The sequence below is a fragment of the Gorilla gorilla genome, chromosome 20 (genome assembly GCF_029281585.2).
Source record: "Gorilla gorilla gorilla isolate KB3781 chromosome 20, NHGRI_mGorGor1-v2.1_pri, whole genome shotgun sequence".
In the NCBI taxonomy this organism is placed as follows: Eukaryota; Metazoa; Chordata; class Mammalia; order Primates; family Hominidae; genus Gorilla; species Gorilla gorilla.
The window spans coordinates 20690931-20715954 of record NC_073244.2 but is presented as its reverse complement, the minus strand read 5'-3'; the positions used below and the strand labels follow the sequence as shown (position 1 = coordinate 20715954).

The 25024-nt window shown below is 44.6% G+C and overlaps 1 protein-coding gene across 3 annotated transcripts in view; it reads left to right on the top strand.

The window, feature by feature from the left end:
• Nucleotides 1-8483: 8483 nt before the first annotated feature.
• ADGRE3 (adhesion G protein-coupled receptor E3) overlaps nt 8484-25024 on the top strand; it is a 53441-nt gene continuing 36900 nt past the window's right edge. The window contains exons 1-5 of one of the 3 annotated variants that reach the window (XM_055371986.2): nt 8484-8582; nt 14471-14521; nt 19770-19892; nt 21195-21350; nt 24762-24799. In XM_055371986.2, coding sequence (XP_055227961.1) covers nt 8558-8582; nt 14471-14521; nt 19770-19892; nt 21195-21350; nt 24762-24799 — 393 coding nt within the window. In that variant the 5' untranslated portion in view covers nt 8484-8557. The remainder of the gene's footprint in view (nt 8583-14470; nt 14522-19769; nt 19893-21194; nt 21351-24761; nt 24800-25024) is intronic. The other 2 variants (XM_063701833.1, XM_063701834.1) reach the window with 2 other exon arrangements.

Genomic DNA, 25024 nt, shown 5'->3' with positions numbered 1-25024 from the left:
AATCACATGCATTATAACCCCTACCCCCCAAAGTCATGGGCATCCCAACCTCTATGCCTCAAAAATCATGTGCATCCCACTCCCTGCACCCAAGAAAAAAAAAATCATGTGCATTTTATTTTAACCCTTATCCCTCCAACAAATCAAATGCATCCTAAACCCTGCCCCCCAGCAAATCTTGTGCATTATAAACCCCACCCAAAAATCACGTGCATTATGAAAGCTGCACTCCACTCAAAATTCGGTAAATTCTATTTTTTTGGGCGGGGGAGGGAGCTTGTGTTGCCCAGACTGGAGTGCAATGGCGCAATCTTGGTTCACCACAACCTCCGCCTCCCAGGTTCAAGTGATTCTCCTGCCTCAGCCTCCCGAGTAGCTGGGATTACAGATGCCCACCACCACGCCTGGCTAATTTTTTGTATTTTTATTAGAGACAGGGTTTTGCCATCTTGCCCAAACTGGTCTTGAACTCCTGACCTCATGATCCACCCACCTTGGCCTCCCAAAGTGCTGGGATTACAGGTGTGAGCCACGGAGCCCAGCCAATTCGGTGCATTCTAATCCTCATCCCCCAAACAAATCAAGTGCATCCCAACCCTTACCCCCAACAAATCATGTGCATTACAAACCCTACCCCCAAAAAATCACATGCATCCCAACCTCTATTCCCCCAAAAAATCATGTGCATATCAGTCTCTATCCCCCCAAAAATCACATGCATCCCAACCTGTATCCCCCAAAACATCATAAGAATCCCAACCTCTAACTCCCCAAAAATCGTGTGCATTCCAACCTCTATCCCCCTAAAAAATCATGTGCATCCCAGCCTCTATCCCACACCAAAAATAATTTGCATCTCAATCTCTATCCTCACCAAAATCACAAGCATCCCAACCTCCGTCACCCAAGATGAAAAGTTGAGTGTGTGACTAAGTGGATGGATGAGTGCATAAATGGGTTGGTGGATGAAAAGAAGAATAGGTCAGTGAGTGAACGGATGAAAGGTAGATGGCTGGGTGAGTGGATGGATGGATGGATGCATGGATGCATGTATGCATGATGGATGGATGGATGGATAAATGGATAGATGCATGGATGGATGCATGGATGGATGCATGGATGGATGCATGGAAGGATGGAAAGGGCTATTCAGGGACATCTATGAGGTGAACCTGTGAGAAACTCTCAGCAATAACTGAGAACACACTTTTAGATTTCCAGCAAGAAAGCCCCTGGAATATTATACCACAATAATTTGATTACGAAAAAGAATTATAATCTCATTTGTCATCACAGTTGGAAAACATTTGATTTATTCTCAGGTGCCCCACTAAGCAATGTGAGGATGGCAGAGAACTAGCAATGGCCTCTGGTTCTCTCATGGGTTCTTTGAATAAATCCTACATCACAATACTCCTGATGGTCCAGAGAACAATACCATGCAAAGCTGGGTTCTCAAACTTAAGCATGTATCAGAATTACCTGGAAGGTCTGTTAAAAAACACTCACTGGGCTCTATCTCAACATTTCTGATTCAGCAGGTCTGGATATGGTCCAAGAATCTGCATTATATATATATATATTTATTTATTTATTTATTTATTTATTTATTTATTTGAGATGAAGTCTCACTCTGTCGCCAGGCTGGAGTGTAGTGGTGTGATCTCGGCTCACTGCAACCTCCACCTCCCAGGTTCAAGCGATTCTCCTGCCTCAGCCTCCTGAGTAGCTGGGATTACAGGTGCCCACCACCACTCCTAGCTAATTTTTGTACTTTTAGTAGAGACGGGGTTTCACCATGTTGGCCAGGACGGTCTCGATCTCTCGACCTTGTGATCTGCCCACCTTGACCTCCCAAAGTGCTGGGACTACCAGCATAAGCCACCACACCAGGCCCAAGAATCTGCATTTCTAACAAATTCCCAGACAATATTGATGCAACTGATCTGGGGACCACATCTTGAGAACCACTGACATAGAGAAACATGGACATTGAAGCATGGACACCAGTGACTGTGTTGAAAGTAATTTAGAAGATTCTGAATATGAAGAAGCTTCAAGAACATCTTAACAAATTTAGTTCCCACTGCTAGTTTCTTTTGTATGCATGCAACGGAGCCATGCATGATAAATATTCATTTCTAAATAAATCTATTATAGCTCATTCAAGAATAAAATAAAAATTTATAAAGAATAATAAAGCATTGTATCATAGTTTAATGGTTAGGTGTAGTGGTACATAAAATAATGGTGTACCTTTATTTATTTATTTATTTTTGAGATGGAGTCTCACTCTGTCACCCAGGCTGGAGTACAGTGGCACCATCTTGGCTCACTGCAACCTCCGCCTCCTGAGTTCAAACAATTCTCCTGCCTCAGCCTCCTGAGTAGCTGGGATTACAGGTGCGTGCCACCACGCCTGGCTACTTTTTTGTACTTTTAGTAGAGATGGGGTTTCGCCATGTTGGCCAGGCTGGTCTCAAACTCCTGGCCTCAAGTGATCGGCCCACCTCAGCCTCCCAAAGTGCTGGGATTACACGCATGAGCCACCGCACCCGGCCAATGGTGTACCTTAAAATTAATAATGCTTTAGATTTGATGAAATAGGATATGAACAGAGAAATGAGAGAAGCTAACTCTATCTTAGAGGCAGGGAAGGGCACAGTGGAGAGTATAAACCAAAAAGTACCTGAGACAGGTCTCAATCAATTTAGAAGCTTATTTTGCTAGGGTCAAGAACATGCCTGGAAGAAAGGAACACAGGAAAACATACTATCATCTGTTTGTTTCTCCAAAGATAATTTTGAGGGCTTCAATATTTAAGGGGGAAAAGCAGACTGGAGGGGAAAGAGGGAGAGTTTGGTCACATTACTGAACCCATGTGTTGCCAGAGAAAAAAGGAGCAGGTGGGGGACTAGTCAATGATGTATTCACCTTGTGCTCAGTAAATCGGCACTTTATGTAAGATAAAATGAATATACAGTAGCTACCTGTGAAGATATCTGGCCTTTTATCTGTAGCTGTCTGCTTGACTCCGCTTTCAGCTTAATTTTATTCCTGAATTGGGGTCCTGAGACTTTATTTTCCTTTCACAAGAGTTTATCATGGAAGGACATGCAAAAGAATGCCACTTGAAGGACGTGGCCAGGAGTAGAGTGGCAAGAAAGAAAAAGAAAGGGCATTCCAGGTGGGGCACGGTGGGTCACGCCTGTAATCCCAGCACTTTGGGAGGCCAAGGCAGGCAGATCACTTGAGACCAGGAGTTTGAGACCAGCCTGACCAACGTGAGGAAACTCCGTCTCTACTAAAAATACAAAAATTAGCCAGGCATGGTGGCGGGTACCTATAGTCCCAGTTACTCAGGAGGCTAAGGCAGGAGAATTGCTTGAACCCGGGGGGCGGAGATTGCAGTGAGCCAAGATCATGTCACTGTACTCCAGCCTGGGTGACAGAGTGAGACTTTGTCTCAAAAAAAAAAAAAATGGGGGGGCATTCCAGGTTGAGAGAATCACATATACAAAGGCATGAAAGGCTACAAATAGAATGTGGAGTTCAGGGAAACAGAAAATTTATCAGGGAAGGTGGAAAGGCTGAAGCAGAAGGGTAGGAAATGAGGCTGGAGAAGTGGAGTGGGACCAGAGTGGGGTGAGATTTATGCAACTACTAAGTAAGTGCATTTAGCCTGTGAAATATTCACAGGGTTGTGAGGCAGAGGTGTGATGGGCCCAGAATCATCTTTCAGAAAGCTGTCCTGACTGCACAGTGAAGGATGGGACAGAAGGACAACGAGTTACGAGACTATTGCAGTTATCCCAGATCAGAGATGCCTGCAGAAAAGAGAGGTTGAGTAACTTTCCCAAAGTCACACAGCTAATCAGTGGCAGAGCCAGGATTTGAACCCAGGGATTCTGACTCTGCAGCCAACATTCTGTAATAGCATAACTACTGAGTTAAGCCACTCTTGCATTGTTACAAAGGAATATCCAAGGCTGGGTAATTGATAAAGAAGTGTTTTAACTGGCTCGTGGTTCCGCAGGCTTTACAGGAAGCTGACATCTGCTTGGTTTCTGGGAAGGTCTGGGAAGCTTCCAATCATAGCGGAAGGTGAAGGGAAAGTAGGTGTCTCATGGTGGGGGCAGGAGCAAGAGAGAAGAGGGGAGGAGTCACACACTTTTAAACAACCAGATCTCGTGAGAACTCACTCACTATCATGAGGACAGCACCGAGGAAATGGCGCTAAACCAGCCATCAAAAATCCACCCCCATGATCCAATCACCTCCCACCAGGCCCCACCTCCAACACTGGGGATTACATTTCAAGATGAGAGTTAGAGGGAACAACATCCAAACTATGTCAACCACTTTGGCCTGACCATTAGGTAGCACCACCTGTCTCTCTTGATCAACTCTTGCCTCTACAACCCCACCCCTAGACGATCACTAGGGAGAAAGATCAGGAAGCCTCACTGCATGCATGCTGGGACAGTAAGATGTTGAGAGCCCAACAAACCTACTACGTACGTTCATGGCCTTGACAATCCCAATAGCCAGCTAATTCCACCATGCTCCAAACACCCAAGGAGGTCTCTTGATCATCTTGCTTTGCTCATACTTTTTTCTCTAACTGTCTTTACAGGTGACTTCACTTGCTGTCTCCACTTCTTCCCCTCGCGCTTTTTCCTCAATCCACATAATTCTGGCTTGCACCATTATAACCACAACCTCCACCACCTTCTCTACCATTATCAGCATCACCACCATCTTTACCTCCACTATCAACATAACCACCACCTCCACTATTTTCACTCCCATCTTCATCACCACTGCTATCACAGCCTTCATCACCATCACAACAGTCACCTTCACTACAACTGTCACCATCAATCACCATCATCACCACCATCTCTGAAAACATCACTGTGATGTTACCACCACCATTGCTACTACCATCGTCGTCACTTTTGTCACCTTCAGCCCCATCGCAACCATCATCATCACCACCATCATCACTTCCGTCATCACCACCACGACCTTTACCACCACCATCGCTACTGCCACTACCATGATTACCACCATCACTGCTGCAACCATTCTATCACCGTCATCATCACCACCACAACCGTTATTATCATCATCATCACCGTGTTAGATATGAGTTCTAAATTTATTTTATTAATAATTAATTAATATGTTCAATTCTTTGCCTTCTACTTTTAAACTTAACTTCCTCGTAAAGCAACCTTTTTCGATTACCTACTCCACCCTGACTCATTCTGATCACCTGCTCCACCCTAACTCATTCCGATTACCTGCTACCTGCTCTGCCCTGACTCCCGCCAAAGCACTCACCCCGTCATTCTCTTTAAATTAGCCAATCGGCATAAGTTTAGCCTGTGCGGTCTAATCCTAGCCAATAGGGGAACGACACAGCAGCAGGGGCCACCTGAGTCAGGGATAAGAACCCCTTCCCCTCCCACGTCCGAATGTGCGCTCGCCATTGTTCCATCTGTAAGGGCGCACCCTTCTATATAGAAGTAACTTGCCTTGCTGAGAATTAAAAGGAAAATTTTATATTCAAGTGCTATTTCTTTCACGTCACCAAAACTTTATATATAACAACCACCACCACAACCACTATCATCAGCATCAGCATCATCACCACCACCACCACCTTCACTACTGTAATTGTTCATGCTAAGAATACAAACAACCCCCTTGCAGCTCTGTCCTGTGGGTGTTTTTCAGTCTTAATTCACTGTGATCTCTTTCCTTTACCTCCATAATACCATACTCCATTCATTTCCCACCCCCACCCCTCATCTCTCTGGCCATTCTCATCCTGTCTCCTCTATTAGCTGCCTCTCCATTCCTTTATTTTTTTTAATTTTTTTCTATTGCCTTTGCACAAATTAACATTGCCTCAGTTTTTAAATGAATTACTCAGGGTTCTTTTTCCACTCTATAATCTCTCCCTAAATGATTTAATCCATGACCGTGTCTTCAGTTGCCACCAGGGCTACTTTCTTGCAGTGGTTTTTTTGTTTGTTTGCCTGTTTGTTTGTTCATTTTTGTTTCTGTTGTATCTAGTGATACAGGAGCTAAAAAGATATTATTCAGGCAACTGGTGAGGGTAAGAGAGTCCTCAGTAAGGCTTCCCTGTTAACAAAAAGCAGCCCCAAAATCATTTCTTTTCATCTTTACCTCCACTACCAATATAACCACCACCTTTGCTATTTTCACCCCATCATCATCACCACTGCTATCACAGCCTTCGTCACCATCACCACAACAATCACCTTCACTGCAGCTGTCACCTTCAATCACCATCATCACCACCATCTCTGAAAATATCACCATAATGTAACCATCACCATCGCTACTACCATCACCGTCACTTTCATCATCTTCACCATCATCGCAACCATCGTCATCATCACCATCATCCCTTCCTTCATCGTCACCACCACCACCTATAGCTCCACCATCACTCCTGCCACTACCATGATTACCACCATCACCACCACAACCGTTATTATCACCATCATCATCATCACCACCACGACAAAGAGCAGTCTGCAAAATCGAGCTACAAACATAAATAAGCAAGCTGGAAGTTTGCAAAGGTAAATGCAGCAGCTGTGCCAATAGGAAAAGGCTTCCTGGGGGGGCAGGCATGTTCAACATGGAGGTTCCCTCTTCCCTTTTTTTTTTTTTTTTTTTTTTTTTTGAGATCTTTCGCCCAGGCTGGAGTGCAGTGGCGCTATCTCGGGTCACTGCAAGCCCCGCCTCCCGGGTTCACGCCATTCTCCGGCCTCAGCCTCCCGAGTAGCTGGGACTACAGGCGCCCGCCACCGCGCCCGGCTAATTTTTTGTATTTGTAGTAGAGACGGGGTTTCACCATGTTCCCTTTTCTTTATCACCATGTGTGCAGTAAAAAAGCAGGCAACATAGTGCCAGCCAGGTAGAGACCCCATCTGCATAGTAAAAGATGAGGATGGGGCGGCCAGCTTCTTTGCGTGCTATGCAAACAGCACACCCAGTCCCACCCATCTCTCGGGTCCTGTGTAAATCAGACAGCTCCTCCTCAAGCTCGGCTATAAAACCCCGTGTATTTCACCACGAGACCGGAAGACTCACTTGGGAGCCCCTCTCTCTCTGCAGGATAGAGCTTTTCTCTTTTTTCTCTTCTCTTGCCTATTAAACTTCTGCTCTGAAACTCACTTTTTTTTTTTTTTTAGATGAAGTCTCACTCTGTCACCCAGGCTGGAATGCAGTGGCGCAATCTTCGCTCACGGCAACCTCTGCCTCCCGGGTTCAAACAATTCTCCCGCTTCAGCCTTCCGAGTAGCTGGGATTACAGGCATGCGCCACCATGCCCAGCTAATTTTTGTATTTTTAGTACAGACAGGGTTTCACCATGTTGGCTTGGCTGGTCTTGAACTCCTGACCTCAGGTGATCCGCCCGTCTCAGCCTCCCAAAGTGCTGGGATTACAAGGGTGAGCCACAGTGCTCGGCCTTAAATTCACTTCTTGTGCTTCCGCATCCTTGATTTCCTTGGCATGAGAGGATGAACCCCAGACAACGACACTGCTTCAGTAGGAAGTCTGGTGTTTCAAGTCTAATGAAGAGCTTCAGAAGAGTTTTAAGCAGGGGAGCCAGGTGCAGTGGCTCACACCGGTAATCCCAACACTGGGAGACTGAGGCAGAAGGATTGCTTGAGCCCAGGAATTCAAGACAAGCCTGGGCTACAAAGCGAGGCACTGTCTCTCTTCAAAAAAAATAATAAAAACTAAAAAAAATTAGCCAGGCGTGGTGGCATGCACCTGTAGTCCTAACGATTCAGAGGACTGAGGTGGGAGGATCGCTGGAGCCCAGGAGTTTGAGGTTGCAGTGAGCTATGATTGTGCCATGGCACTCCAGCCTGGGTAACAGAGCAAGACCCACATAAATAAATAAATAAATAAGTATTTGTTGGAGGAAGGGTAGATTTAGAGACCTTTTCTCCCAAGTCCTGTGACTGGTTAGGGTTGGTCCAAATAACCAAATAATGTATTACCTTCTATGAGACTTTGGGACTCTTAACTTCTTATGGCTCAGCAATCATAACCAGTAAGTATCATCTACTGGGGGAAGAGAAAGATATGTTAAAATGACTCCTCTGGAAACTTCAGATACCAACACAGACGCCCTAAAATCTGGTTTACTCACCTCAAAGCCACAGGCTTATTTAAGATTTATTTTGGCCCCAAAGGCACTTCCTAATCCTCAGACAATGTGATGTAACTTTCAGGGCATTTCCTCGTTAGGGTTTACCGACTCAATCATCCCAAAGGTGATCAACAATAGCTAGGCAGAAAAGGTACAGCAAATAAACGAAAAGCAGAACCCTGAGTCTGATGGCGAAAGAGGGGAAGCAGTTTGCTTTTCTGATAGCAATTTCATGAGTCAGCTGACCTAAGATTCTCATGGGATTTCTTGAGCTAGGAAAGGTGGTTGGCTTACGGCACAGTAGAGAGCTTCCAGGGCTGGCTGGCGTGGGATACCCATACCACAGAAATGCAGGGACCATTGCTTCTTCCAGGTATGTGTGACTGTAACAATGACTGAGGCTTAACCTATCCCCCAGTCAGGAACCACTTGGTTCAACAATTGGTTATTTTCTCCTCCTCTTTCTTCTGCTCTGAACACTCTCACCTTTTCCCTTTGGAGTGTGGTTTCCTTCCTGACCACCCTATTCAAAGTATGCTCTTGAATATCCCTAAAATGTTCCTATCCAATCTAGTAGCTTGGTTTTTTGTTTGTTTTGTTTGTTTGTTTTGTTTTGTTTTTTGAGACAGAATCTCACTCTGTCACCCAGGTTGGAGTGCAGTGGCGCAATCTTGGCTCACTGAAACCTCTGCCTCCCCGGTTCAAGTGATTCTCCTGCCTCAGCCTCCTGAGTAGCTGGGATTACAGGCACACATCACCACACCTGGCTAATTTTTGTATTTTTAGTAGAGATGGGGTTTCACCATGTTGCCCTGGCTGGTCTCGAACTCCTGACCTCAGGTGATCCACCTGCCTCAGCCCACCAAAGTGCTAGGATTATAGGCATGAGCCACCGCACCCAGTCTCTAATAGGTTGTTCATCTTCCTCTTGGCAAGTTTTGTTTTCTAATTGATGTCCTCTCCTTCTTGATAACTTCTGCAAACTAGCCCTGCCCTGACTTTTTTCCTTTTTCTCTTGCTATTCTTTCTTCTCCCTCCTTTATCATTTTCCTGTGACAGGAAAATAAATGATAATTTTATTATTAATTTTAGAGGTCATTATATTAAGTGAAATAACTCAAACACCAAAAGACAAATGCCTCATGTTCTTGTTTATCAGTGGGAGCTAAATAATGTGGACACATGGACATAGAGAGTAGAATGATAGACGATGAAGACTGGGAAGGCTGAGGGAGTAGAAGGAGAGTGGAAAATGAGAAGTTACCTAATGGTTACCATGTACATCATTTGGATGGTGGATAGTCTAAAAGCCCTGACTTCACCACTATGAAATCTAGGCGTGTAACAAAATTACACTTGTATCCCATAAATTTATACAAAGAAAATAATGATAACCAACATTTTTGAAAACTCACTATGCATCTTACATGTATTAATCTGTTGCATCATCAGTATGCTCATGGGGTATCCTCATCTTACAGATAAGAAAACTGGGGCACAGGTTATGTTATTTGTCCAACATCACACAGCTAGTAAGTAAGAGAGCTGGGATTTGAACCCAAACCATCTGTCTCCAGATCTTTGCTATAATGCTCCTCCCACAGGATCCTTACTGGGATCTTCTGTTTTTCTACTCCCTCTCCCTATGGGAATCTCCTAATTCCATGGCTTCAACCACCATCTCTGTACGGATGAAATCCCATCCATCTTTCCAGCTCCAGATGAATTAACAATATTGATAGTCCCAATATCAATCAAAGCTTACATTTATTAAGCAGCTACTTTAGCCTGGCATTAGACTTAAATCGCTTTACATTGTCACATAGCATCTCCACATTACAGATAAGAAATTGCATCATAGAGAGGTTCTGTGAATTTCTCAAAGCCTCACAGCTATTCTGCTGCAGAGGCAGCTGAAAGGCTGTAAATTCTATCAAAATAATACAAGCTACACTTAAATCCTAATGTCATGTCTCCCTCACCTTTGCAACCCCTAGCATAGCATCTTATATATAAGAGGTGTTTCAGTATATGTGGAATCAAATGTGAAAAAAGCCTGCCTTTTTGCAACTGGAGACAGAGTCCTCCACACTTCTGAGGTGGATTATTAGTGAATTTTGGTTATCCAGGAACTTTTAGCCCATATCACTGGATGGTACAGGCAAGGGTGATGATATGAGCATTGGGTCAAGAATTAGGATTCCAGGGTTGGACATGGAGGCTCATACCTATAATCCCAAAGCTTTGGAAGGCCAAGGTGGGAAGATTGCTTGAGCCAGGAGTTCAAGACCAGACTGAGCAACATAGCAAGACTCTGTCTCCACGAAACATTAAAAAAAAAAAAATTAGCCAGTCATGGTGGCACACACCTGCAGTCCCAGCTACCCCGGAGGCTGAGGTGGGAGGATCGTTTGAGCTCAGGAGTTCAAGGTTACAATGAGCTGTGATTGCATCACTGCACTCCAGCCTGAGCAACAGAGCTCAAATGATAATACAGGCAGCAAGCTAGAGCAATTAGGCAAAAAGAGAGAAAGAAAAAGCATCCAAATGGGAAAGGAGGAAGTCAGATGGTGACAGAGGCAGCCAGTATCAGTGGAGGACTTCCTGCCTGACATTGTGCTCTACACAGTCCCTCATTTAGGTCATCTCCAAAACCCCACAAAGTAGGTCATACTGCTACCCTATTTCACATAAGGAAGCTTAGAGAAGTTAAACAACTTACCCAAATTTGCCCAACTAGTGTGTCAGCCACTTAACCCCAGGGGACCTGTTTCCTCATCTACAAAATGAGTCAGTGGATGATTTCTAAAGTTTCTTAGAACTCTGGGATTCTGACACACCGATGACTCTTCAGAAACCCTAACTTAAGACCTTTGCCCAAATTAGTGAGTACAGGCTTGCTGGTTAGACTAAAGACTAGTCTTAAGGAAACATGATGGTCCCCTAGACTGCCTGAGTTTTAGGAACAGGGTAACACTATTCAGCCATATGGTTTATCAGTTGGCCCTGTGAGCTAGTCATCATTTGGGCAGGCGTAAGGTTTGTGTGGCTGCTGCACATTCATATATATACAAAAGAAGAAAGTGCCTCACGCATATAATGCCAACACTGTGGGAGGCCGCAGAGGGAGGATCACTTGAGGCCAACAGTTCAAGACCAGCTCGGTCAACACAGCAAGACCCAATCTCTGCCAAAAAAAATTTTTTTAATTAGCCACAAGTGGTATCTCATGCATGTAGCCCAGGAGTTCAAGGCTACAGTGAGGTATGATTGCACCACTGCACTCCAACCAGGGCAACAGAAAAAGAACCTGCCTCAAAAAAATAAAAATAAAAATAAAAAATGTAGAAGGAAGGGGACTTTAAAGGAAACATCAGCCTGACATTAAGCCCAGCTGAGAATATTCAAAATGTTCTGTGAATGCAATTGCATAAGTAACTGATCACAAACCAGACCTGGCATCTTCTTGGGGGAAGGGTGAGAATTACGGGAAGAAAAATAACAGTCCCCCCAGAGACATCCACATCCTAATCCCTGGAACCTGTTAATATGTTACCTTACATGGTAAAAGAAACTTTGCAGATGTTGATTAAGCTAAGAATCTTAATATGGGGGTAGTACCCTGAATTTTCCAGGGGGCCTAATATAATAATCACAAAGGTCCTCTTAAGAGGGAGGTGGAAGATCAGGAAGACGAGAAGATGCTGTGCTGCTGGATTTAAAGAAGAAGGAAGGGTCCGTGAGCCAAGAAATGCAGGCAGCTTCTAGAAGCTGGAAAAGGCAAGGAGACAGATTCTCCCCTAGAGCTTCCAAAAGAAACCAGCCCTACTAACATTCTTGATTTTAGCCTATAGAGGCTGATTTAAGACTTCTGACTTCCAGACCTGTAAGAGAATAAATCAGTGTTGTTTTAAGCCACTACAGTCATGGTAATTTGTGATAGCAGCAATTGGAAACTCAAGAGAGAGATCCAGAAGGATTTAGATTGCTGCCATTACCGCTCTTGAAGAGTCACACAGTTAGCCCCCAGGGCCTCTTCTCCAAAATCCTACAATTGGTCTGCACTGCCCTAAATGACCAAGTCACATATCACTCTCTACAGGACTTTGAGGCTCCAGTCAGATCTGGTGAGTGGCATCTGTTGGGGGAAAAAAGGACAAGTCACTGTCACAATAAACATGCCAACCTACAGTGTCTACAATCTGAACAGCACTTCCATGCAGGTAGTGCCCTGTGGGATTTCTGAAGGAGAGGCTATGTGGTGTAATGGGTTATCAGCTAGAACCCAGAACCCGTGTTTAACCTCAGCTCTGCCACTGACTAGCCCCAGTGAATGGAGCAAGTTACTTACCCTCTCTGTGCCTCCATTTCTTAATCTGAAAAACAGAGATGATGCTAATAGCACTTTCCTGCTAAAGTCACTGCAAAGCTGAAGTGACAGAAAAAAAGCAGTCCATCTGTCCAGCATCTTTAGGTCTTTGCAGAAGCAGGAACATGACTGATGACATCATCTGATGTTGGAAAGGCATGGGGAAGAGCAAAGGGCTCTTTACCAGCCATGATAGAGCCAGCCTGAGCAGACTATTTTCCAAAAAGGTGGAAATAATATCCCCCATCAAAAATGTGTTTCTAGAATCTTGCTGGTCTCTCATAAGGAGGAAGAATTTGATTCTTCTCCACTTGAATCTGAATGAGCTTGTAACTTGCTTGTAACCAAGGGAATATGATGGAAGTAGAGCCAGGTGACTTTCAGGGATGAGTGTCAAGAGGAAATGCAGCCTTATCAGCTGGGACACTCATGCTTAGAGCTTAGATGTTCCATTAAAGCAGCTTGCTTCAGGTCTCCATGTTTGAAGGAAGCCCAAACAAGCCCAACACCCTGAGACAACAGGTGAAGGGACAATGCCCAGCTAGTTCTCAGCTGTTGCAGCCCCATCCACTAACTGACTATAATCATATGAGACCATCAAGCTAGAACCGCCCAGCTGAGCCCTTCCCAGATTCTTGACCCACAGAAACCAAGAGTGATAACAAAACAAACATTTTTTTTCTTAGATTCAAGATGTACATGTGCTTGTATGTTACATGGATATTACACGCATAATGGTGGAGACTGGGTTTCTGATGTACCCATCACCCAAACATTAAACATTGTACCCAATAGGTAATTTTTCCACCCTCACCACCCCACATCCTCCCCTTTTTTAGTGGCTTAAAACAACATTTTTGTTGAGTTTGGAGATCTCTTAAAGAACTAAAGATAGAACTGCTGTTGGACCCAGAAATCCCGCTACTGGGTATCTACCCAAAAAAATAATAATAGTCATTGGGCTGGGCAGAGTGGCTCATGCCCATAATCCCGGCACTTTGGGAGGCTGAGGTGGGTGGATCACTTGAGGTCAGGGGTTCAAGACCAGCCTAGCCAACATGGTGAAACCCGCCTCTCTACTAAAAGTACAAAAATTAGCCAGGTGTGGTAGTGAGTGCCTGTAATCCAAGCTACTCGGGAGGCTAAGGCAGGAGAATCGATTGAACCTGGGAGGTGGAGGTTGTGGTGAGCCAAGATCGTGCCACTGCACTCCTGCCTGAGTGACAGAAAGAGACTCTGTCTCAAAAAAAGAAAAAAAATAATAATCATTATATCAAAGCGACACCTGCACTCATATGTCTATGGCAGCACTATTCACAATAGCCAAGTCATGGCTATTGCAAAGTCCCCAGAGTCTATTGTCTCCATCTTCATGTCCAGGTCTGCCCACTGTTTAGCTCCCACATATAAGTGAGAACATACGATATTTGATTTTCTGCTTCTGAGTGAGTTCACTTAGGATAATGTCCTCCAGCTCCATCCATGTTGCTGCTAAGGGCATGATTTCATTCTTTCTTATGGCTGCATAGTATTCCATGGTGCATATATGGCATATTTTCTTTATCTAGTCAACTGTTGGTGGACATTTAGGTTGGCTCCATGACTTGCCTATTGTGAATAATGCTGCTGTAATGAGTGCAGGAGTCTTTTTTATATAATGATTTCTTTTCCTTTGGGTAGACATCCAGTAGTGGGATTGCTGGGTCCAACAGTGGTCCTATTTTTAGTTATTTGAGAGATCTCCATACTCAACAAAAATGTAGCTTTAAGCCACTACATTTTTGTAATTTGTTACACAGTGATAGATAACTGATACACAGTCCTTGGGGCATTTCTTGGAATCTTTCCTCAATTGTTTCATGTCTCTCCCTTCTGTTTCCCATCTATTCCAGGCCTCTGCTTTCTGCTGAGCCTCTTTGGAGCTGTGACTCAGAAAACCAAAAGTGAGTGCTCAGAGCCAGAACAGAGAACTTGTGGACCAAGGGCTGGACCTGGAGCCACTCATGTTCTCCAGTGGGCTGGAGAAAAGTGCCTGTTCTGAGAGCAATATTTGGGAAGCCTTGCTCCTGTGTTTCATTATTTGTTTGCTTAATTTATCATGATATCAAATATGGATAGCCTTTTATTTATCGTTTTGTTTGATTTTTAATTTGTCTGTTTTTGCTAACCACAGTGAGTACAAAGTGGAGATAGAACAGAAAATAAAACACACAAAGTCTCATGAAGCAGACATTCTAGTGGGGAGAGACAAAGGAATGCTAATCATTATCATTCTGATTATAAACAAGTCAACCAATAATGAACAAGGTCATTTCTGTTTAACGTTATTCCCCTGGGACTCTCTCTCTAGATTCACAAGTACCTCTTGAATCTAAGAGAAAAAAAAAAGTTTGTCTGGTTATCACTCTTGGTTTCTGTGGGTTAAGAATCTGGGAAGGGCTCAGGTCTAGGGTGGAACCTGAGAGTCTCTTTTTTTCTTCTTCTTCTTTTTTTGAGACAGAGTCTCACTCTGTCACCCAGGCTGGAGTGCAGTGGTGCCATCTCGGCTCACTGCAACCTCCACCTCCTGGGTTCAAACGAATCTCATGCCTCAGCCTCCTGAGTAGCTGGCACTAAAGACACGTGCCACTCTGGGCTAATTTTTGCATTTTTTGTAGAGACTGGGTTTCACCATGACACCCAGGCTGGTCTCCAACTCCTGGCCTCAAACCATCTGCCCACCTCAACCTCCCAAATTACTGGGATTACAGGCATGAGCCACCATGCCCAGCCTAGAGTGAGTGTTTAGTGGGTACAGAGTTTCAGTTTTACAAGATGAAAACAGTTATGGAGATGGTTCCACAACATTATGAATGTATTAAATTCCACCGAACTGTACACTTAGTAATGGCTAAGATCGTAAATTTCTTTTTTTTTTTATTATACTTTAAGTTCTAGGGTACATGTGCACAACGTGCAGGTTTGTTACATAGGTATACATGTGCCATATTGGTTTGCTGCACCCATCAACTCGATATTTACATTAAGTATTTCTCCTAATGCTATCCCTCCCCACGCCCCCCACCGCCTGGACAGGCCCCAGTGTGTGATGTTCCCCGCCCTGTGTCCAAGTGTTCTCGTTGTTCAACTCCCAACTATGAGTGAGAACATGCAGTGTTTGGTTTTCTGTCCTTGTGATAGTTTGCTGAGAATGATGGTTTCCAGCTTCATCTATGTCCCTGCAAAGGACATGAACTCATCATTTTTTATGGCTGCATAGTATTCCCTGGTGTATACATGCCACATTTTCTTAATCCAGTCTATCACTGATGGACATTTGGGTTGTTTCCAAGTCTTTGCTATTGTGAATAGTGCTGCACTAAGATGGTAAATTTCATATTACGTGCATGTTACCAAATTTAAAAAAAAAAAACAGAAAAGAAGACATTCATGGAAAAGAAGACATTCATGAGCAAGGTAGATTTTACTGGCCCATTCACGGGAAGGATGGAAGGGTATTTGCATTACAGGGCATGCCACATTTCACTCCAAAAAATTTCCGTCTGCTCCAAGTCTCACTTCATAGCCACCAGCAGCCACATTTCCTCTCTGCCGAGCCTCCCCCAGACAACAGCAAGTCCCATTCCCAGAGTTCTGGAGGCCATAAGCAGCCTGACTGAGGTCACCATGTTGGAAGGAAGCCCAAACTAGCCCACACCCTGACACTACATGAAGGGACAACCTGCGCCCACCCTACTCCAGTACGACTTCATCTTAACTTGATTACATCTGTACAGACCCTGTTTCCAAATGAAGTCATATCCTGAGGTTCTGGGTGGACATGAATTTTAGGATGACACTATTTAAATCAGTATACTCAGTATGGTAAGGTATTAAGTCCTGGAAAAGATTAAGAGTAGACTTTCAGAGCTCACTTTGAGCTAAGCAGAACCTGAACAGGAAGGGAAGAGACAGGAAAGAAATGAGTGGCAGAGGGTACCACCTCTCCCTGTCCCCCCAGGAGAATTGTGCATACTTAGTGGGTGACTATTTTGCTCCACTGAATACAATACCACCTCTTCTATATACAAATGGCCAACAGGCCAGGCACGGTGGCTCATGCCTGTAATCCCAGCACTCTGGGAGGCCGAGGCAGGTGGATCACTTGAAGTCAGGAGCTCGAGACCAGCCTGGCCAACATGGTGAAACCCCGTCTCTACCAAAAATACAAAAATTAGCCAGGTGTGATGGTGTGCATCTGTAACCCTAGCTACTCGGGAGGCTGTGACAGGAGAATCGCTTGAACCCAGGAGGTGGAGGCTGCAGTGAGCCGAGATCACACCTCTGCACTCCAGCCTGGGCGACAGAGCGAGACTCTGTCTTTAAAAAAAAAAAATAGTCCAAGAAACATGAAAAAATGCTCAACATCACTAATTATAAGGGAAGTGCAAATCGAAATCACAATGCAATACCACCTTACTCCTGCAAGAATGGCCATAATAAAAAAATAATAGATGTTGGCTTGGATGTAGTGAAAAGGGAACACTTTACACTATTGGTGGGAATTAAAACTAGTACAACCACTGTGGAAAACATTGTGGAGATTCCTTAAAGAACTAAAAGTAGCTCTACCATTTGATCTGGGAATCCCACTACTGGGTATCTATCCAGAGGAAAAGAAGCATTATACAAAAAACATACTTGCACAAGCATGTTTATAGCAGTACAAATCACAATTGCAAAAATATGGAACCAGTTCAAATGCCCATCAATCAACACGTGGTTAAAGAAAACACTATATATATATATATGTATACATATATATACACATATGTGTGTATATGCAATATATATGTGTATAAATATATAATTTATATCTTATATAATTATATATTATGTTGTATATTATATTATAATATAAAAATTATGTAACATATTATTTTATTTTTATCCAAAAATAAAATTCCAAAGGCTAGGCATGGTGGCTAACACCTGTAATCCCAGTGCTTTGGGAGGCCAGGGCAGGCGGATCACTTGAGCCCAGGAGTTAGAGACCAGCCTAGGCAACATAGCAAGACCCCCATCTCTACAAAAAAATTTTTTTAATTAGCTGGGCATTTTGGCACATGCCTGTAATCTCAACTACTCAGAAGGCTGAGGCAGGAGGATCGCTTGAACCCAGGAGGTTGCGGCTGCAGTGAGCTATGATCTGCCACTGCATGCCAGCCTGGACAATAGAGCGAGACCTTATCTCTTAAACAATAGAGTAAAATAAAACAAAATCCAAAATGCATTAAGACTTGCGTGCACGGTCAATTGCACCCTTGTTTCAGTAGCATATTTGGGACTGTCCATCCCCAGGATGGAATACTGCAATGCCTTTTAAAATAATGAGGTTGCGGCTGGGCGCAGTGGCTCACACCTGTAATCCCAGCACTTTGAGAGGCCGAGGCAGGCGGATCACGAGGTCAGGAGATCAAGACCAACCTGGCTAACACCGTGAAACCCCCGCCTCTACTAAAAATACAAAAATTAGCCGGGCGTGGTGGCGGGCGCCTCTAGTCCCAGCTACTCAGGAGGCTGAGGCAGGAGAATGGCATGAATCCAGGAGGCGGAGCTTGCAGTGAGCCGATATCACACCACTGCACTCCAGCCTGGGCAACAGAGCGAGACTCTGTCTCAAAAAAAAAAAAAAAATGAGGTTGCTCCACATGTGAAGCTGTGGAAAAAATTCTCAGGCAAAATTTTACATGAAAACCAAAGAACAGAGCAGTATGTGTAATATGTTCCTATAACGTAAAGAAAAATGATGCACATATGTGTGTATATGGATTGGTATTTTTCTGAAAAGTATACAATAAGCAGTAGACAGCTCAGAATCTGGGGTAATAAGAGACTTATTGTTGGATTTTTTTTCAATTCTGTGAATTTATCATTTTCATAAGTAATGAAGCCTAAAGAAAAAATACCTTAACATATACCACGATCAGAATCTCCCTCCCATGGTACCATACAAATTCAAATTTTTTTGTCCTTTTGTTTTAGAGACAGAGCCTCACTCTGTCGCCCAGGCTGCAGTGTAATGACATGACCACGACTCATTGCAGCCTCAAACTCCTGGGCTCAAGCAATCCTCCCACTTCAGCCTCCAGAGTAGCTGGGACTACAGGCACATGCCACCATGCCTGGCTAATTTTTTAATTATTTTTTATAGCAATAGTGTCTTGCTATGTTACCCAGGCTGCTCTCCAACTCCTAGCCTCAAGGAATCCTCCTACCTGGGCCTCCCAAAGCACTGGAATTACAGATGTCAACAGGCGTGCTCACCATGCCTCTCACCGTGATGAGATCACAATGGCGCGATCTCGGCTCACTGCAACCTCCGCCTCCCGGATTCAAGCCATTCTCCTGCCTCAGCCCCCTGAGTAGCTGGGATTACAGGCATGCGCCACCACGCCTGGCTAATTTTGTATTTTTAGTAGAGACGGGGTTTCACCATGTTGGTCAGGCTGGTCTCGAACTCCTGACCTCAGATGATCCACCCGCCTCAGCCTCCCAAAGTGCTGGAATTACAGGCACCTGCCACCACACCCGGCTAATTTTTGTATTTTTTAGTAGAGACCGGGTTTCACCATGTGAAAATCCTCACCAGGCGGAGTGAGCCACCACGCCTGGCCACTCTAATTTTTTAACGTGCTTAGATCTCACAAGAGGAAAAGGCACAGGCTTCCTCAGCCTTGAGAGGCCCTGCCCAGAGGCGAGGCCTCATTATTATTATTATTTACATATATAATATGTCAGGGGAGTGGGGGGCTGGGGGAGGGATAGCATTAGGAGAAATACCTAATGTAAATGGGTGCAGCAAACCAACGCGGCACATGTATACCTATGTAACAAATATATATATTTGTTTTGAAATGGAGTCTCCCTCTGTCACCCAGGCTGGAGTGCAGTGGCACGATCTCGGCTCACTGCAATCTCCGCCTCACAGGTTCAAACAATTCTCCTGCCTCAGCCTCCTGAGTAGCTAGGATTATAGGCATGCGCCACCACGCCTGGCTATTTTTCGTATTTTTAGTAGAAATGGGGTTTCAGTATGTTGGCCAGGCTGCTCTTGAACTCCTGACCTCAGGTGATCAAGAGGCAGGGCCTAATTATAACAGGAGAGTTTGTGACCCCAGTCCATTTAACCTGCCTCTCTTCTCCCTGCAGCTTCCTGTGCTAAGTGCCCCCCAAATGCTTCCTGTGTCAATAACACTCACTGCACCTGCGACCATGGATATACTTCTGGATCTGGGCAGGAACTATTCACATTCCCCTTGGAGACATGTAACGGTAAAGAAGTATTATTATTTTTTATTATTATTATTTTATTATCATTATTATTAGAGACAGGGTCTTGCTCTGTTGCCCAGGCTGGACTGCTGTGGCATGATCAAAGCTCACCGCAAGCTGGACACAGTTGCTCAAGCCTGTAATCCCAGCACTTGGGGAGGCCTAGGTGGGCAGATCACTTGAGGTCAGGAGTTCGAGACCAGTCTGGCCAACATGACAAAACCCCATCTCTACTAAAAATACAAAAATTTGCCGGGCATGGTGTGGGGCGCTTATAATCTCAGCTACTCAAGAGGCTGAGGCATGAGAATAGCTTGAACCTGGGAGGCAGAGGTTGCAGTGAGCCGAGATTGCACCACCGCACTCCAGCCTGGGCGACAGATCGAGACTCTGATCAAGATAAATAAAAACACTCACTGCAGCCTCCAACTCCTGGGATCAAGCCTCTCAAGTAGCTGCAACTACAGGCGCGCCACCATGCCCAGCTAATTTTTTTTTTTTTTTTTTTTTTGTAGAGATGGGTTATTAGTATATTGTCCCGGCTGGTCTCAAACTCCTGAGCTCAAGCAATCCTCCTGCCTCGGCCTCCCAAAGTACTGGGATTACAGGCGTGAACCCTGCACCTGGCCAGGGATAATTTGCAAGTTATCCAGAAGCAGGAGCAAAAGGGAGGCAAAATGGGGGCTGTTTTGGAAACTTGGCCGTTCATTTAAGATAGTTTCTTGTTTCAGCCAGGCATGGTGGCTCGCGCCTGTAATCCCAGTTCTTTGGGAAGCCAAGGCAGGTGGATCACCTGAGGTCAGGAGTTTGAGACCAGCCTGGCCAACATAGCGAAACCCCGTGTCTACTAAAAATACAAAAATCAGCCGGGCGTGGTGGTGCATGCCTGCAATCCCAGTTACTCGGGAGGCTGAGGCAGGAGAATCGCTTGAACTCAGGAGGCAGAAGTTGCAGTGAGCCCAGATCCTGCCATTGCACTCCAGCGTGGATGACAGAGCGAGACTCCGTCTCAAAAAGAAAAGATAGTTTCTTGTTTCATTTCGCGACTGCCCTCTCAGTGTTTCCTGGGATCCCCTCCCAAATAAAGTACTTATACTTATATTCTCGTCTCATTGTCTGCTTCCTGGAGAACCCCACCAAAGTCAATGAAGAAAGCGAAAAACCAAGATAACCATTACCTAAACTGATTTGTCTCAGAAAGCCAGGACAGACCATGGGGGAAAGAGCACAACTCCTGACACATAGTAGATGCTCAATAAATCTTTGCTGAATGAATGACCCAATTGCTTCTTTGTGTTCCAGACATTAATGAATGTACACCACCCTATAGCGTATATTGTGGATTTAACGCTGTGTGTCACAATGTCGAAGGAAGTTTCTACTGTCAATGTGTCCCAGGATATAGACTGCATTCTGGGAATGAACAATTCAGTAATTCCAATGAGAACACCTGTCAGGGTAAGAACATTTTTGTCCTCCTGCCTTCCTTCCTCTGTTGTTGTTTTTTTGTTTGTTTGTTTTGTTTTGTTTTGAGACAGAGTCTCGCTCTGTAGCCCAGGCTGGAGTGCAGTGGCTGAAACCTCCGCCTCCCGGGCTCAAGCGATTCTGCTGTCTCAGCCTCCCAAGTAGCTGAGATTACAGACGTGCACCACGACGCCCAGCTAATTTTTCTTGATCCACGCGCCTCATCCTCCCAAAGTGCTGGGACTTTTTACAGGCGGCAGTCCTTCCTCATTTTTTATTGAATCTAACATCAGAAAAGACGTATTTGTTGTGGGACCAGGATGTGGTTTTTATTTTCTGCAGGGAACTATAAGGAAAGAAGGAAGTTCAAGTTGAGGGAAATAAGGGGGTGAGAAAGGGAACTGTAGTTTGGAGATGGAGGATGTGACAAGGTGGTGATTGAGACCACATTCTTTGAATTGCAAGGAAGAGAAACTCACTCAGGCTAACAGGCCAAAAAATGGGTTTATGAAAACGATGCGTAGCCATGCCCTGCAAGGACAGGAATGCAGCTGGGCTTCTGGAATTAACTAAAACTGGGAACTCGACACCCCCAGGGTGCATCTCCTAGCCCCTGTCTCTAAGCATCTTTGGATCTGCTCCTTCCTTCTCTTTCACTGCAGGCTGGCTTTCTCTGCTTCCTAGACCACAGGACAGAAAATATGACCACCGGCTGGGAGGGGTGGCTCACGCCTGTAACCCCAATACTTTGGGAGGCCAAGGCGGGCAGATCACTCGAGACCGGGAGTTCAAGACCAGCATGGCCAACATGGCAAAACCCCATTTCTACTAAAAATACAAAAATTAGCTGGGTGTGGTGGCGGGTGCCTGTAATCCCAGCTACTCAGGAGGGTGAAGCACAAGAATTGCTTGATCCTGGGAAGCAGAGGTGGCAATGAGACAAGATCACGCCACTGCACCCCAGCCTGGGTGACAGAGTGAAACTCTGTCTCGAAAAAAAAAAAAGGAAATATGACCACCAACCCGCTCCAGATCTTACCATTTTTTTTGCCCCAAACAACCAAAGAGAGATCAGTTGACTCTCTCTCTGAGACCCCATTGCAAATTCTTTGGGAATGAATACATTGGCCCAGTTTGAGCCCCATGTGCACCCATGGATCCGTGTCCAGGGAGAGATACTGTGTCATGTAAACATGACCACTCCCATGGAAAACATGGGTGGGAAAGTCTATATGAGAAAAGAGATGAGACTTGGTAGGCCACTCATGACGTATTGACTACTGTAGGGATAATAAGAGAGAAACTTTTTTTTTTTTTTCAGAGATGGGGTCTCACTCTGTCACCCAGGCTGGAGTGCAGTGGCACAATCATTGCACACTGCAGCCTTGAACTTCCAGGCTCAATCCTCCCACCTCAGCCTCCTGAGTGGCTGAGATTATAGGTATGAGCCACCATACCTGGCTAATTTATTCGTTTTTTGTAGAGATGGGGTTCTCACTATGTCGCCCAGGCTGATCTCAAACTCCTGGTCTCAAGCGATCCTCCTGCCTTGGCCTCCCAAAGTGCTGGGATTATAGGCATAAGCCACAGCACTCAGCCATAAATCTGTCTTTTACTGAGCAATGCGCACCTCTATTGACAGTGTAGAAGCAGACTGTGATTCTACCTGGGTTCTGATGTTAATCTCTTAAACTTGTCTTATTTTACAAAAAAGGAAAATGCCTTCGGTTGTTTTCCTAATGTTGAGAGCTCTGCACCGTCCTTTTATAAAGACTGAGCCCATTTGGGGTTCGTTATTACCAAGGCTGGCAGCTTTAAGCAACAGACACCCCCACCCAATGATAAAGTGTGCAGCTTTGGTTCAAAAGGGCAGTTTTCTACAATAAAAACGGTTTCCTATAACAAACATATTCTAGACTCAGGGTTGTAAGTCAAAGTTCTTAAACTCTTAAGATAAAATGTTCAGTATTAAAACAAAGCTGTTTGTGCTTTTAAGCAAATAGACTGAGCTGAAAACCAAAATTTAGAATAAGTACAGATTTAACCTCAGCATGATGATAAAAGATATGTAAACATTTGCTAGACTTTCCTTGTCTTTTTTTTTTTTTTTCTTTTTTTCTTCCAGAGACAGAGTCTCGCTCTGTCTCCCAGGCTGGAGTGCAGTGGTGTCATTTCGGCTCACTGCAACTTTTGCCTCCTAGGTTCAAGAGATTCTCCTGCCTCAGCCTCCCGAGTAGCTGGGATTACAGGCACCCGCCAACATGCCCAGCTAATTTTTGTATTTTTAGTAGAGACAGGGTTTTGCCATGTTGGCCAGGCTGGTCTCGAATGCCTAGGCTCATGTGATCCTCCTGCCTCAGCCTCCCAAGCAGCTGGGACTACAGGTGCACCCTTCCTCAAATTTCCAAAGCAGAGATGTCCTCACTAAGCACAGAAACCAACACAAAAGTCTTCATTAACAGCTGATGACCAGACATTGATGCTTCTGTTTCGGTTATCATTCCCAGCCAGGCTGACTTTAAACACAAGAGGCTTCTAATTTTCTGTTTTCTCGGACATTTCAGTTCTAATTTCCAGTCAAGATGGAATAAAAGAATTTGGAGGCCAGGCACAGTGGCTCACGCCTGTAATCCTTGCATTTTAGGAGGCCAAGGCGGGTGGATTGCCTGAGGTCAGGAATTTGAGATCAGCCTGGCCAACATGGCGAAACCCCATCTCTACAAAAAATACAAAAAAAAAAAAAAATTTAGCCAGGTCTGGTGGTACACACCTACAGTCCCAGCTACTTGGGGGACTGAGGTGGAGGATTGCTTGAGCCCAGGACATTGAGATTGCAGTGAGCCAAGACTGTGCCACTGCACTCCAGCCTGGGCAGCAGAATGAGACTCTGTCTAAAAAAAAAAAAAAGGGAAAAAAAAAAAAAAAAGCCAGGTGCGATGGCTCATGCCTGTAATCCCAGCCCTTTGGGAGGCTGAGGCAGGCAAATCATGAGGTCAAGAGTTTGAGACCAGCCTGGCCAACGTGGTGAAACCCCATCTCTACTAAAAATACAAAAATTAGCCATGCCTGGAGGTGCTTGCCTATAATCCCAGCTACTCAGGAGGCTGAGGCAGGAGAATCACTTGAACCCAGGAGGTGAAGGTTGCAGTGAGCCGAGGTCGCACCGTTGCACTCCAGCCTGGGCAACAGAGTGAGACTCTTTCAAAATAAAAATAAAAAATAAAAAATTTTTTAAATAAAATTTAAAAATTTTTAAAAATCAACAAACAACAGATAAAGACTATGAGTTCAGGCTTTCACCTTCTAGGTGCAAAGTTGCCCACCCCATTACTTACCCCACCTGCCCACCCCTCTGCCTGGTCACTCTCAGTTCCAATAGTAACTCTATCATGATGTCTTTTGCAGACACCACCTCCTCAAAGACAACCCAGGGCAGGAAAGAGGTGAGTGGAGGCTGATCCCCAGACCCTACCCAGGTAACAAACATCAGTAACAAATATTTACAAAGCCCAAAGTGAGCAAATGGGGATTGATTTAGGACAAAATATATATTATATATAAATATATAATGTATTATTTAGGACAAAGAATATGTTATATATAAATACATAATATATTATTACCATATAATATCATATTACTACACAATAGTACATATTTATATATTA